Source organism: Equus przewalskii, chromosome 4, assembly GCF_037783145.1.
Source record: "Equus przewalskii isolate Varuska chromosome 4, EquPr2, whole genome shotgun sequence".
NCBI classification, from domain to species: Eukaryota; Metazoa; Chordata; class Mammalia; order Perissodactyla; family Equidae; genus Equus; species Equus przewalskii.
In genome coordinates this window covers 80,508,980-80,525,424 of record NC_091834.1, presented here as the reverse complement: position 1 = coordinate 80,525,424, position 16,445 = coordinate 80,508,980, and the positions used below count along the sequence as shown (strand labels likewise).

The 16,445-nt window shown below is 34.2% G+C and overlaps 1 protein-coding gene across 28 annotated transcripts in view; it reads left to right on the top strand.

Moving 5' to 3' along the window:
• The window catches only part of POT1 (protection of telomeres 1), a 92,740-nt gene extending 76,500 nt beyond the window's left edge, over positions 1 to 16,240 (top strand). For all 28 annotated transcript variants that reach the window (XM_070616508.1, XM_070616493.1, XM_070616492.1 and 25 more), the window contains 7 exons: positions 917 to 1,073; positions 2,591 to 2,796; positions 6,301 to 6,436; positions 9,523 to 9,611; positions 11,700 to 11,791; positions 13,416 to 13,521; positions 15,069 to 16,240. In XM_070616508.1, coding sequence (XP_070472609.1) covers positions 917 to 1,073; positions 2,591 to 2,796; positions 6,301 to 6,436; positions 9,523 to 9,611; positions 11,700 to 11,791; positions 13,416 to 13,521; positions 15,069 to 15,181 — 899 coding nt within the window. In that variant the 3' untranslated portion in view covers positions 15,182 to 16,240. The remainder of the gene's footprint in view (positions 1 to 916; positions 1,074 to 2,590; positions 2,797 to 6,300; positions 6,437 to 9,522; positions 9,612 to 11,699; positions 11,792 to 13,415; positions 13,522 to 15,068) is intronic.
• Positions 16,241 to 16,445: the final 205 nt, after the last annotated feature.

Below are 16,445 nucleotides of genomic sequence, written 5' to 3'. Positions count from 1 at the left end.
CACCATTTTGCAACCACGATAGTAATAATTGATTTAGTTGTGAATAATCAATAGATCCTAAAGTAGTGGGATCGTAAATGGTTAATGAAGATTGGAATATTTATATTTTCCCAAGTACTTCCTTATTAATTATAAAGGGGAAAAATAATCAGTTTATAGGAGAGAATCCTGTTGAACATCACCTTAACCAGCTGCGTGAAGTCAGCATCCCCAGGAATGGAAACACTATTCCCTGTGCTTCTTGACGTGATGTGCTAAGAAGGCCGCAATATCACTTATATAGTAGTATCCCTACCAAAAATGCATGATCTGTGTTTGATCATGCGGAAAACCACACACACCCAAATTAAATGGCCTCTACTCCTCAAACATATCAATGTCATGAAAGACGAAGAAAAGCCGAGGAACCATTCTACATTAAAGGAATCCAGAGAGACAGGAAAAATAAATACAAAGCACGGTCAGGACCGGATCCTGGACGCAAAAATAAAATGCTAAATAAGAACATTATGGGGACAACCGGAGAAATTTTAATAATGTGTTTTGATTCAGTGATAATATTACAACAATGTTAAATGTTCTGATGTGGAAAATTGCACTGTTGATATGTCAATGAAATTTCTTATTATGAAATACACACTGAAGTATTTAGGGATAAAGGGGCATGATGTCTGGAAATTATTCTCAAGGGATTTATATATATATGAATCATGTATCTGTAAGGTTTATATATATGGAGAGAGAGAGAAAGACAGATGGAGATGATAAATCAAATGTGGCAAAATGTTAACAAGGTTCACAATTAATGCAACTTAATTAGATTTTGTTGTATATATTTGGTTCAAGGGGATTCATATCATGAATATACTTATCACTTTTGTAGATTATCCTAACTTAATCTAAAAATTATTTATAGTACTTACAGATCATCAATATTTGGAGAAAACTCCACTATGTGCTATTTTGAAACAAAAGGCTCCTCAACAATATCGAATTCGAGCAAAATTGAGGTCTTATAAGCCCAGAAGACTCTTTCAGTCCGTTAAACTTCATTGTTCTAAATGTCATTCACTGTAAGTATTTTCCATAGTAAAACAGAAGTTTTCATTTCATGTTTGTATATATACGCTTTCATATATATCAGATTAAGTCCTGGCAAGGACTAAATTCTGCCTTTATGTATTGTATTTGAAAGAATGGTAATGTTTTTAAGAGAAAATACTAAATTCTTAGAAAGTAAATCCTTCTGGTATTGCTTATAATAATAAATAAAAGTAGGTGCTATTTTCAATTCAGTTTAGTAGCTCTGATAAATGCAAACTATAAAAATATTTGGGGAGACTTTTTCATTTATCACCAAAATCTTCTTAAAAGTAAATCGTTATTAATGAAAATTCTTAAATAAAATTCTGCTTCGTTGAAATTTTTAAGTAATATAGAAAAGCCTTGTTGGAAATATTTCTTCTTGCTTAATAACTACAATAAAGTAAATATAACTTAAGTTTTTGTTAGTAATTAGGAATTTCTCAGTATCTCAAAGTCTTTATTCCAAACACCAATTATTATGTAAGTATACAAGTAAATTTATAAGATATTAGAATGAATATATACTTATTAGCTGAAGACATATTCTGAAAATTATTTTTAATCCCTCTTCCCCCTTTTTCTGTAATTGGACTCTCTGCCCTCTAAATATGTAATATGTAAATATATATACATCTCCATTATATTTGTGGTGTATATATTGTTTTGTGTGTGCTTCTGTGTAGACTAATATACAAAATTTTCCCCTCCAAAATCTAAATATAATACCATTAGTGGAGATTTTTGATCATCAGATCTCCTTAAATAAAATGAGGGACTGTCTTCTTCTCATTTGAGCTTAAAATGGTAGTTGGAATTAAGATATAAATACAGATTTTAGATAATTCTTGAAGTATTATCAAATTCTGTGAAATCATATAGCTTTGCCAAACAAAACTCCTGTCCATGATTGTTTTTCAAACAAATAAGGAATCGTCTCAGAAAGGTTGCTAAAGTTACACAGCTGTTTGGTGACAGAATCAGAACAAGGACATAGACCTTTTGACTCCAGATCATGCCATTTCTACTGCATCGTACTTTACCATCAGACTTTTTAAAATTATTATTCTAAATTAAAAGGAATCAAAAGGAATATTGGTTTGTAAAGTAGGCGCCCTATGAAAGTGAGATTACTTAGATGGCAAGTGGATATTTAACTGGAGTGAAGACAGGGCTTCTTCATTTTTTTCTCCCACTGGAGAGTTTAGCGTTCCCTTACAGAGGTGAACAAATTGATGCTAGAAATAATTATAAGCAATCTTGGTATCACAAAGCCAGGCAAGGAAATTTCAGTGGTTAATATTACTATAGTATGGATCTGCTTAATCATGAAATATCATCAAATATATTTCTATTGATTCATTTAATCTGCAAAGTGAATTATCTCCATGTTTTAAAATAATCAGTTGACTCATTGGCATATAAGCCAATTTTTTTAATTGGATAATTTGTTAGATTTGAATTTCCAAGCTTACACCAAATGTGTTAATTTCATTGTCAATTTTAGGCAAGAAGTTCCAGGTGAGGGTGATTTGGATATAATTTTGCAAGAGGCTGCAACTAAAACCCCGGATACCAAATTACAGAATACGTTATTATATGATTCGAAAATCTGGACCACTAAAGATCAAGGAGAACGAAAAGTAGCTGTTCATTTTGTGAAAAATAATGGTATTCTTCCACTTTCAAATGACTGTCTAATTTTGATAGAAGGTAAGATATTTAAGTTACTGTTTTATTAGAATACAGCTTTCGCTTATGTCTTTCTATAATTATTGTTAAATATACTTTACTGGCAACCTAGGACATATAAAGTCAAAATATTGTTAAATTCCATAAAATGGAATATATTGTATAAAACAATTCAATTCAGATATCTACATGCACACATATTTATAAATTTATCTGAATGACATTTTGAAATCATACATTAAACTCAAATGTTGGATTTCTGCATGTAATCGTAATCAGATCCAAGGTGATTGTTGAACTTAGTGATAATCAAGAGGTCCTTCTTATGTACAGTTGCTATTATCTTGGCCTCTGGATGTCACTGTTGTTTCATAAAAATAGAATGAGTCATCAATTGATATCTAACTCAAGAAAGGGACCCTTGAAACAGGTAAAGATAACTTGGCATGTTTTAAAAGAATGAAGCTTTGATTCATTTTTATTTATTCATTTCCTTTCCATTTTTGTCTTATTTTTCCCTAGTATATATACTACATATTTTTCCCATGCCAGATTTAGTTTCATGATTTTCCTTGAGACTTTTCTTCCTTAATAATATTCCAGAATAAAAGGAAAACATCATCTTTAATTTGTTAGAGAATAGTTTCATTTTATGTGAGCTGACCTTTAGTACAAAGAATTATGATCATTTTTATTACTGATATTTTTCTATTGTTAAAAGTAATACATAATCATTTTAGAAAATGTGTATATATGAATACATATGTATATAAACATTTGTATCATTTTCATGAACACTTCTTGTATAATACATTTATAGCGTAGCAGAAACTATTTTAATTAATTTCTATGTATTAATTCATTTAATCATCATTCATAATTCTATGCATTTGGTACTATTATAAGCTGTTTTTTATACATAAGAAAACTGAACCGCAGATGAGTTAAATGTCTTTCCCAATGCAGATAGTAAGTGGTGGAACTTAAGTGTTTTCTGTTTTTTAACATAGTAACTCTGTGACAAACTTTTGTCTCCCCCCTGGATGAAGTGTAATTATGGGGGCACAAGGAATTAAGTAAATATTGCCCAATTACTTTCTAGTAAAGTTATCCTAGTGTGCATATGCTTTAGCAGCATGTGAGATTATCTGTTCCCCTACCCACATCATCATATACTGGGTTTTTAAAAAACTTAGCCACTTTGATGAGTAGGATGCGGTATCTTGTTCCACTAGCAATATTTTAATCCGTACCAGGAGAGAGATGTAAAAACAAAAACAGATAGACACAGACACAGGCACACACACAAAAAATGGAATAAGACTATTCATATGCCCTAAAAATAGCATAAAGCCATAGTTCTATCGGGTTCTATAAGAATGGTCCTTGTAGGGCCAGCTAAGAGGGTGTCACGTATGCCTTTGGGTCCTCCTGTGTTATCCTGCCTCCCACAGAATTCTATGCTGAAGCCAAGTTGGCCTTGAGGGTCCAAAGAAAGCTTGAATAAAAAGTCTCCTTAGCTCCCAATTCTATCTTTAATTACTACTCATCCCACAAACTTTCAGTCTCATCTTCTGCCATTCCTCAGTTCCCATTCCACCCTCCAGCCATGTTGAGCTGGTGGCAATTCCTACACACAGAACATGTTTCTGTGCCTCTTTGCCATTCCATTGCTATTCTCCTGAGAATTTCTGCTCTAGTACATCTCCAGAAGTAAACTCAATGATTCCCTTTATTCACCAGTTTATATGAAATATTTAATGGACACCTACATGTACCAAGCACTTTTCTGATTCGCCAGGCAGATTTGAGTGGTTTTCATTACATACCGTGTGAACTTCCAATACAGCGCTTTTCTGCTTGTATCATATTTGTGTCATATCTGTCTGTTTAGAGATTTGTTTCCTTATTAGAATGTAAGCTCCCTCAGGACAGGATCCGTGTTTATTTTAATCTGTGTATCTTCAGCACCTAGGTTAGTACACCTGGCATGTAACTGGCTCCCAGTAAATATTTATTGAATAAATAAGTACATCCAAAGTAATACACTTTTACAGAGCTTTATTTATTTTATTTTATTTTTTTTTTTGAGGAAGACTAGCCCTGAGCTAACTACTGCCAGTCCTCCTCTTTTTTGCTGAGGAATCCTGGCCCTGAGCTAACATCCATGCCCATCTTCCTCTACTTTATATATGGGATGCCTACCACAGCATGGTGTGCCAACCGGTGCCATGTCCACACCCGGGTTCCGAACCAGCAAACCCCGGGCCACCAGGAAGTAAGAATGTGTGCACTTAACTGCTGCACCACCAGGCCGGCCCATACATAGCTTTTTAATGAAAGTGTATGTGAAAGCACTTTAATGTTTAAAAGAGTTTCATCAAAATATAAGCTATTTTTATTTTATCATGTTTCTGAGTATTATAATTCTAACCATAGACTAGGATCTAACTGCAGTATGACATGCAGAACTGTGGTTTCCAGCTGTCACAGAGCTGTGGAGAGAGGGATGGGAGCGGGGCAAGTTAAAATGCCACACAGCTTGCTCTTCTTACCAAGACTTACCACTTCTTTTGAAATTAACACTCCTTGGATTGTTGCAAGCCTTTGGTTAATTTCTAGAGTTCTGAAAAAAGTCATATTTGACAGTTTTTGGCAATGTTCTTTTTGCTTTTACGGAGAGTTGTATTTTTGGACGTCCTTACTCTACTATGCTGGAAGTGCTTCCCCCTCACAGTTGAATTTTAACATTACAAATTTTACACAAATTTTAGGGAATACATAGAACTGTTTTTATAAACCATAGTCTCTTTCCCTAGAGAGGCAGAATTGTCAATCTAAGTGAAAAGTACACCAGAAAGGGTACCAGTAGGTTTGAGTTATCATAGGTAATGCTGCCTTCCAATAATGGTGCACCATGGGGCATACTGTATCTTCTTGGCCAGCGTAATGGTTTTCATGCCCGCCCTGTCATAGAATTAGGGAAAGTGTGATGATTTTCCCAGGAAAAATGAACAAACACTATACATGAATTCATATTACATCAACTATTCATATCTGTATTTAAATTTATTGTTGACCTGAAAGTTTAAAAGATTTGTTTCAAACTCAAGGCTAAATTTGCCTAGACATTAGTAGTATATAGCAAATTTAATAGTGAGAATCCTGTCATACTTTGGATCTCAGTTTAATTCTCTTGTGAGTATTTGAACTAAAATGTTCCTGGCATGAAGAGCAATTTTTTATAAATTTAAGAAGATGGTTAAAATTTCACAAGCCTTATATTTTGCTCAAGTCTCAGCATTTTTGTACGGTGGTTTCTTTAATCAATGTGTAGGATCCTAAGTTTACAAATTATTATTTTTCCCAATAAATATATGTCATCTAAATTCATGGCTTGCATTTATCTTTTTCTGTCAACCTCCTTAGTCTTTTACTATAACTCACGTGTTACTTTATAGACACTCCATTTTGCCTCCATTATATTTGTGCTACTAGAGCGGTTTATTTATTCTCTTTTAACAGGAGGTACACTCAGTGAGATGTGCAAACTCTCAAGCAAGTTTCATAGTGTAATTCCTGTGAAGTCTGGCCGTGAAGATCTGGAACTCCTCGATCTTTCAGCACCATTCCTTATACAAAGAAAAATACATCACTATGGGTATGTTCTCAATTCTGGACATTTTTGGAATTAAAACTGTTTAAGAGTAATTTTTATTTTTATTATTTTATCTCACTAGTTGCTATATATTCAGTAGATATTTATTGAGTACCAATGTATGTGTACTAGATTTTTCTGGTATATATTTATTCTTTTGATAGCATGTATGTTGAGTACCTACCATGTGCTAGGTATAAGGCTAATATTCATTTGTTTTCTCTCACAAAGATTTAGATACTAGTTATAGAGAAAGGTGCAGAGCTGCAGCCCAGTAAAAGTTAAGTGATTGGCTTCCAGAATTTCTGTGGTACAAAGTTACAAATTGGTTCCCACTGAGGAATTAAAAGATAACAGGATACATAAGAGCTAGAAACAGACATGCATTTCAAGAAACTTCTAGTCTGTCATACCTTTTTAACTCTGTGGTTTCTTTTGTTTTACAGATTTTTTAAATATTAATCTGGTCATATTTACCTAAATGTTTGTCAAAACGTTAAAGGTTTTACTTATTTTACTCTTAAGATTTTCTGTTTCTTCTTGAATCTGTTTTATTCATGAAATTTTTCTGGAAAAATATTCAGTTCATTTTTTTAATTTCAATTTATTGACATGCGGTTCTAGTCCGTTTAAGTCTGTAGTTTTCCGCCTGAGAAAATAGCTGTAGCTTTAACCCAAGGTTTGTTAGATAGTGTTTTTCTTGTACCTTCTAAATGTTTCATAATTCCCATTATAATTTCTTCTTTAGCCCATGAATTATTTAGATGTGTATCTTAAAATTTTCAAACACGCATTTTAGGTGTTATGTTTTGGTTTGTGTTTTAGTTAGATTACTTTGTAACCAAATAGCGTGATGCCTTTCATAATGGTTCTTTGAGATTTCTTTATTGCTTTATCCTAGAATATATTCGTTCAGATTTTGTATATATTGCATAGGTTGCAAAGAATGTGTATTCTAATAGTTGTGTTTAGTGTTTAATAGCATTTAGTTATGTCCATTAGACAAGCTTGTTAATCATATTTACAACTTTTCTCCTTTATAATTTTGTCTGTTTAATCACTTCTTAGAGAATATGGTTAATGTCCTCTGTGATTGTGGGTTTATGACCTTTTGTCAGTGTTTGCTTTATATATTTTGAGACCCTTTTGCTGGTTTATTAAGGTTCAGTGTTTCATTTTCCTGATGAATTAATTGTTCTGTATATCTATATGTAATGACTTTGTCTCTAACCCTGATTTTTTTTGCCTTAAGCTTTATTTTTTTTTCTCCAATTTTTATTACTGTATGAGGGATTTTTTTAGTTGGTAATTGCTTGGTATCTTATTTTCATCCCTCATTTCTTTGTTGTTATATTTTAGTAGGGCTCATTAATAAGTACTTAGGATTAGATTTTATTTGTCTTCTAATAGATGAGTTTAAAACATGTTAATTACTGATGTATTTAGGTTTTATTTCTACCTTTTATTTTGTTTTCCACTTAAATTACTGATTCCCTCTTCCCCCTCCTTTTTTTTTTTATTATTTTGCTTATTTTTTCCTCAAGTCTTCTGTTGGATTGATTTATAAAAATGTGCTTAATTTTCTTCTTTTTCCTGTTTTACTGCTTTGGAAGTAATGAATTCTCTATTTAATTTTTACTTGTTACTCTTAATTTTTAATCTGTATACTTAATTTTTAATTTGTATACTTGCTTTGTCAATGTCTAAAGTTAATATCACAGCCCTTTTTTTAAGGCAGGAATACTCCATTCAATTTCCTTTTTTGTTAAAAAAAAACTTGTTTATATTTGAAGGGTGGAAAGGGATAGCATTTAATATAGTTACCTTCTATTTTTCCCTAGATTGCAAATGAAAAAGAGTCTGCGTGAACCCTTTAAATGTTGATTTTATATTTTTATTCACGCATATTTTCTTATCAACATCTAAACATTGTGATGATATATAATAAAAAATAAATTACAGGGCCCATCCGGTGACATAGTGGTTAAGCTCACATGCTCTGCTTCAGCGGCCTGGGGTTTGCAGGTTCAGATCCCTGGCATGGACCTACACATTGCTCATTAAGCCATGCTGTGGCAGTGTCCCACACACAAAGAAGAGGAAGATTAGCACAGATGTTAGCTCAGGGACAATCTTCCTCAAGCAAAAAGAGGAAGATTGTCAACAGATATTAGCTCAGGGCCAATCTTTCTCACCAAAAAAATAAATAAAATAAATTACTTGTACTTAAAATATCTTTGTGTATAAATAAAGCAAAATACCATACTAAATAATGTGCAATTTTAGTACATTATATAGTTTGAGTGATTTTTTTATTACAAAGGATAGCTATAGAATTAGGCATCATAAACTCTGAACTTCTAAATATGTGATTACTGAATATATTACCTAAAATCTTGCTAGTGTTGACTTCTTTAGTCAGAATAGTTTTCTCCTATTGGCTATATTTAATTAAGACCTTGGCTGTTATATATTGTTCACAGAGACTAAAATGAAAGAGTCTTGGGGCTGGCCCAGTGGCACAGCAGTTAAGTGCGCACGTTCCACTTCCGCGGCCCGGGGTTCACCACTTCGGATCCTGGGTGCAGACATGGCACCGCTTGGCATGCCATGCTGTGGTAGGCATTCCATGTATAAAGTAGAAGATGGGCCCGGATGTTAGCTCAGGGCCAGTCTTCAGCAAAAAGAGGAGGATTGGCAGTAGTTAGCTCAGGGCTAATCTTCCTCAAAAAAAAAAAAAATGAAAGAGTCTTTAGAGATTGTCTCTTTAAACTTTTTCATTTTACCAAATAAGGAAATTAGCCAAATTAATTAACAATCTGGACCTAGAACCTCTCTCTGATTCTCAATTTAGTTTATTCTGCGCCACACTATCTTTTTGATTGCTTCTATTGTAAAAGGCTTATTTTTTCTATAATTCTGTTTGTAATATGCACAATACAACATAGAAGGTGCAGTGCTCTTTTGTGTAATAATCTGCTTTTTAAACTGTGCATGCTTGAATAGCAAAAATGGTATAATAATTGAGTTAATAATTATAATAAATTATTTTTAGATGTATATAGTTTTTTTCCTTTGATTAATTTCAGGTGTAAACAGTGTTCTAGTTTGAGACCAATACAAAATCTAAATTCCGTGGTTGATAAAACATCATGGAATCCTTCTTCTGTGGCAGAAGGTTAGCTGAATTTCTATGTCCTACAATTTTAATTGTCTTTGTATAAGGTGATTTCACTCATTATATTTCAATATTTGTGGATACAGTAAAACCAGAGCAGAGGCTAAGCTAAGCTTTAATTTTCCTCAAACAAAATCATTCACAGTGATTGTACTAAAAGTATAAAGTAAATTTTTAAAATATTTGAAAACTTAACTTTCAAGCATATGCTAATATCTTTTAATCATTGGTTTTACTATTAATCATTAATCATAAATACGACTTCTGAAAAAATCTCTCCAGTTCGTAGTATCTTGAGATTGAAAAGGGTTTTAGAGACAGCTGTTACAACTTTTTACCCAATACAGGTCTTCAGCTGGAGCAAGAATCCTCTTATATCACATTCTTAACTGTGGTCATTCAGCCTTGGCTTAAAATTCTTTCAGTGGCAGGAGACTCATTACATTGCAAGCCAACATATCCATTTAATTTCTCGGCAGTTCCTGTTAGTTTTGCAAAATCTGCTTATCTATAATTTTAAGATGGGCCACATCCTGTCTACTGGAATTAGAGTACATTTGTTCCCTCTTCTGTAAGATCCACAGACTTTGTACATTTGACGATATGTGTCAAGCCTTCACTGAATCTGTTCTCCAAGCAGGCGCCCTCACCTCCTTTGGTACTTTCCCACATTCCTTACTATTTTATTCCTCCTGCTTAGTAAACACTCCACTTTACCAATGCTCTTCGCAAAGTTTGGCATTCAAAGCTGGAAATAGGGCTGTAGATATTGGCCAATTCGGAATATGAAGAAAGCTTTATTTCCTTAAAATTGGACACTCTGCTTCTACTAGCCTGAAATTTTCGTTGTATAAATATTTATTGATGTGCTTCTTTTTGTTTTCTTCCTCTTTTAATTCGGCTATATGATACTGCTATCTCCCATTTTGTTTGTGGTCCAGTGAGATTCCAGGGTACTTTCGCGTGAGCTGCTTGTTATCAAGCTTGGTCTCCCCATTGCTTAATGCAGTTCTTTGTGTGGTCCCTCAGGGTAGGTTTTCTGTTCATCCCTCTTGGTTTTAGCTCACAGTTTTAATCCATTGAGACCATTTGAATCCTAAAAGTCAGTTCCTCTGTATTAACAATTTCTGTCATGTCTGTATGTCCTAATTCAGTTCTCTTTGCCCTAATTTATTCTTCTTACTTGCCCCCTTAATTAGTCCTCTTTAAATATGGGTTCCAGAAATGGAGGACAATATTCCATTTAATAAACATATTGAATGTCTTCCGTTTCCAAACACAAAGTAAGATGTTCGCTTTAACCTATAAATTTTCTTGCGATTTAGTAACTTTCATTTCTTCCTTTTTCCTCATCAGATTATGAAATCCCAGATTCTGACATTTTTGTCTAACTAGATGATATCTTCTAATAAATGAGTGATCTCTATGCTTATAATACAAAAGGGAGAGACATGTTACAAAATCATAAATATTGAACTGAGTGCTATTTTTTTAGAACATCCTGGTATTTTAATTTTATCTTTCATAAGGCTAACATGCAATGAATTGCATTTCATGAATTAGTTTTCAAGTTTTCTTTCAAGATCAACTCATTTTAAAGATAATTATGTTAATATTTAATCAAAAAGATACAATTGCTCATGAGTCATTGTCCTTGTTGTAGGTACAGCATAATGTTCCAAAATGAACCTACTAAAATGAGCTTGATATATTGGTATTGGAGAAGAAAAAGGCATTTGTATAAGTTTTTCTTTATCTCTTGGATTATTTTAGTAAACAAAATGAACAGGGGGGGCCAGCCGGGTGGTGTAGTGGTTAAGTGTGCACACTTGGCTTTGGCGGCCCAGGGTTCACAGGTTTGGATCCTGGGCACGGACCTATACACTGCTCATCAAGCCATGCTGTGGCAGCATCCCACATTTAAAAAACAGAGGAAGATTGGCACAGATGTAGCTCAGGGACAATCTTCCTCACTAAAAAAAAATAAATAAATAAAAAGGTACATACTATCATAAAACAATTTTTACTTTACTTTGATTATAAGGAATGGATGATTCATATGATTTGTTCTTTTTTTTTCTTCACTAGCACTAGGTATTGTACCCCTCCAATATGTGTTTGTGATGACATTTACTCTTGATGATGGAACAGGTGTGTTGGAAGCTTATCTCATAGATTCTGTAAGTAACAGAAGTAGTAAAGATATTTCTAACTAAAAAATAATACTTTTTTGAATTTTAATGTATTCATTTGTACCTACTTTATTACCTAGAAGATTTAAGGCAACTTAGAAGAATAAATAAAATACAAGTGCATAAATTGCATAGGTATTCAGGGGGAATGAAATTACTTTGATAGGGAGATAGTTATATTGTGTGAAGCTAGGAAACAGTCCACAAGATTGCCCTCATTTCTGACACCAATTCCAAGTTTGGAGGTTGCTAAGACCTTGCTCACTTCTGACTCCAGCTGCAAGTTTAGAGGCCCCCAAGACCACTCTTAGTTGTGATAATTCACTAGAAAGACTCATAGAACTTACTGAAAGCTATTATAGCTCACTGTTATGGTTTATTATAGCTAAAGGATACAGATTCAAATGATCCAAGGATAGAGGTGCATGGGGTGGAGTCCAGGAAAGTTTCAACATGGAGCTTCCATTGTCCTCGTCCAGTGGAGTAGTAGACAGCATTACTTTCCTGGCAACGATGTGTAAGAGTACACATGGAATATTGCCAACCTGGGAAGCTCAACTGAGTCTTAGTGTCCAGAGTTTTTATTGGCGCTCCATCATGTAGTCATGGTTGACTGCCCATGTGACTGATCTCAGTCTGCAGCCCTCCAGAGGTCAAGGTAATACCACATGCCTCAAACTCCCCACCCTAAATCACATTGTTAGTCTATCCAATGTGACCCAAGGTCCCCAGGCCAACAAAGACACTCCTATCAGGGATGACATTCTAAAGACTTAGAGATTACCTCCCAGAAGCCAAGGGCAAAGGCCAGTAAGGTTAAATTTTTTACTACACACATTGAGGAGGAAGCTGGGGTAAGGTTAAGAGGAGAATTTGTCTCCTGCCTAACAATTCATTTATCCATTTATTAAACAAATACTTAATGAGCACTTCTGTGTGCCAGGTACTGTTCTGTGTGATGGGGATATTGCAGTGAGGAAAGCAAGGAAAATCCCTTCCCTCCTGAAGCTTATCACCTAGTAGAGGAGAAAAAAAGTTAAACAAATAAATATAGGGCTGGCCTGGTGGCACAGTGGTTAAGTTCATGCGCTCTGCTTCAGTGGCCTGGGGTTTGCAGGTTTGGTTCCCAGGCATGGACCTGGCGCTACTCATCAAACCACGCTGTGGCAGCCTCCCACATAAAATAGAGGAAGATTGGCACAGGTGTTAGCTCAGGGCCAGTCTTCCTCACCAAAAAACACAAAACAAAACAAATGTGTACTATGTGTTATAGTCTTTTAAACGTAGCCCACATTGTAGGCACTCAGGATATATGCTATGAAGAGAATAGTAAGCTTCACTGTTTTCCAGTCATCGTTATTCTTCTTATCATTAAGTCAAAGCAATTTAACTGGAGTTTGTATATGTATATCTCAAAGCTGTTTTTAGATTAAAGTAGTAAATCAGGTTTTAGAGTTCAGACTAGCACTCCAGTTTATGAATTCTACAATCTTGATAGAATGAAATAGTGTAGATTATTTTAATTAGATAATATTGAAATACTTTTGTATTAATTATAACTTTAGAAAGAGATCAATATCGTTTCCTTTTTTCTTCTGTAACTTTTTTTAAGGGCAAGTTCTTCCAGATTCCAGCATCAGAAATCCTCATCAATGATGACTTTCAGCACAGTATGGATATGATCATGGATATGTTTTGTCCTCCAGGAACAAAAATTGGTAGGCAGCAATATTTTCACAATCCCATTTATTTTTTTTCTTGAAATAGCACCTAGCGTATATCTAATATATGGACTTTTAGAGGTATGAAAACTTTGAAATCTGCATCCAAATAAATTACTAAGTAGTAATTGATTACTGTATGATCTACCTTTGGATGAAGACAGTGGCAGGGATAAAATAGGTATGAATTCCTGAAAGGAAAAGATTTTCAAAATGCTTTGAATATAAGTGGAGGCAGTTTTGATCACAAGCATATTTGATACTTTGTTTACACGTACAAACATTTTAGTTGAAATTATACCAACAGGTATGAAATTTTGGCAGGAAACATTTCCTGTAACTCCGTTTAGCCAGTTTAATTCACTGATGAATTTTCTATTCAACATGAAGTAGTCTCAGATTTTACAAATTTTTATTTTATTAATTATTATTATCAGCTTCAGTTGTTTTCTGGATAGCATTGGATTCCTCAGCCAGATCTCTGGGTCAGGTTGTATTGATTAAATCTGCTACCACTGGACTCTTTTTGTGGCTGTTATTTCTGTTTACGTTGAAACTTGCAGATCTAAATCATATCAGGAGAATTTGGCTCTTCTAATAATTTTTCATCAGTAACAGATTTTACGAGCTGCAGACTTAGCTGTTGTTCAGTTTAACTTTTATAGGTTACTTTTAATCAGGCTTTATTTTCCCCTGGTCGATCTTTGCGTTTTATAACAATTCCAAAAAGATAAGTTTTTTACATCTATAACAATATTTAACTTAGAGACTTCTGTTTGATGTCAGTATTAATTTATTTTGGCTGTTTGGATTCTTTTCGGTAGATTTCTGGAAATAAAATTGCCAAATCAGAACGCACAGGCCTGGTCGGCTGTTGATACATCCTGCCAGGTTGCTTTTCAAGAACATTTTACCCATTTCTAGTTTTCCCAGCCGTGTAGGAGAGTGCTGTCTTGCTTGACCCTTGCCAGTACTGAGGACTGAGTTCAATGTCTTTCAAACTCATACTTGAAGAAACATTAAGAAACTTTTCTAAAAGTTATGCATTTATTTACTGTGGTCATGACCAAAGCTTGAAAATAGTATCTGTGCTACCAACACTGCGTGGACTCAATGCCTGGTACCTAATGGGAGTTTCAGCTAGACGGGCGAAAGGCCTTGAGCCGATTTGAACTTCAGTTTCAGTTTATTTCTGTCAGCCAAGACAAAACAGGGAGGTCAGTAAGCAGTCCGCAGGAAAAAAAGGAATAAAAATTGGAAATGAGATGACTTATGACCTTTGCTATCAAACATTTTGAAAAGCCCACATTTAATTACTTTTTCCTGTTGTTGGGAAGAAATTCAAATTAGTCAGGATTGCTGCAAAACAATAGCATGAATCCAGTGTGTATTTGGAAGAGTACATAATGTTAAATTTGGTAAGTGTTTGTTTATTTTTCAAGTTAAATATGCTCATTTTTCCAGCTAAGCGTTATGCTTAGATACATACTTCAGTTATTTGTTTAGTTTTAATGGTTAAATAGCATTTTCTTTTTGATTTCTAGATGCATATCCGTGGTTGGAATGCTTCATCAAGTCATATAATGTCACCAATGGAGCGGAGCAGCAAATTTGCTATCAGATTTTCAACACCACAGTTGCAGAGGATCTTATCTAGTATTGACGTTCAATTTAGCATATGTAAAATATTGCAGTTTTAGAAAACATTAGTATTTCCTATGAGAGTGCTATAAAATACATAAAAAATTTAGCTCTGTAGTTTATTTTCCATTTTAACTGCTATTTAAATTTTTTTTTTGACAAATAGACGTTGTGTTAATCTTACCACCTTGTGAGTACGTTAAAAATGTTCTCGTTGCTCAGAATATCTAGTAGGATGACTGCTAGGGATGTAAAAGAAAGAGAAACATTGAATAAAGAGGACTGAGTTTTAATTTACTCTTTGCAGCCCTTTCACAGAAGCTGTTTTGCTCCCCCGCACTAAAAACCACTTTCCTGTTGGCTTTTCCCTGTTATCAGCCGCTGGTTTCTTGCCGTCCGCCATCCCTGGTTGAGCTGCTTTTCCTGCCCTGATTTTTGTATCAGCAATGTTGATAATTTCAGCGTGAGTATGGGATTAGAAGATGTCTTACCTTCAGTCTCTCAGCTTTTACTGAGTACAAGGTGTGTAGCGGGTAGTGGTTTCATTTTGTTTTTGTACAAAGGGATCTGTTTAAACAAGTACTCCTTAAAGAAATGCTTGTCTGAATTACAGTGGACTTAAAAGAGTGATTTCATGTAAGTGGAAGTGGCCAGATTGCTTTCTTTGGGTGCTGATGTTGACCAATTTAGGATAAATCCATTCCTTCAGACCTGAATTATGTGCTTTGATTGCTTGTTTCTCTACATGATGTTAGAAGTTATTCCATCGCACCTCAGCCTAATGAAGTGTTCAGATTTACAGTGTTAGTGACTTACTTATATTACCCTTTTCTTAGTGTGTAAAATATGCTTAGATTTCAGGTTGAACATTGATTGAGATGTTAACTCAGTGTAATAGTCTGCTTTTTACTTGACAGTATTTGTCAAATTTCAAATCATGAATATTCAGTTTTTATACAAATGCTTTTATATATTTGTATATATGTGTAGATTTCTGTATGATATTTGCTAAAGACTGAGGGAGAGAGATCTGCCTACTTCAATATTAACAAAGAATAAATAAATGTACATGTTTCATCTGTTTCATTTATTTGCCCTGTGTTGAGCGGAGGCATGACTTGAGGCAAAGAGTCAAAGAAGGTGTGTGGATATAGCAGCTGTGTAGGGCTGTCCGCACAACCAGGACTGTGCTAAGCACTTAACATGTATTTGAGTTTCACGACTACCCATTTTCCTGATAAGAAAACTGAGACTTAATTGACGAGCTGACTTGACTAAGT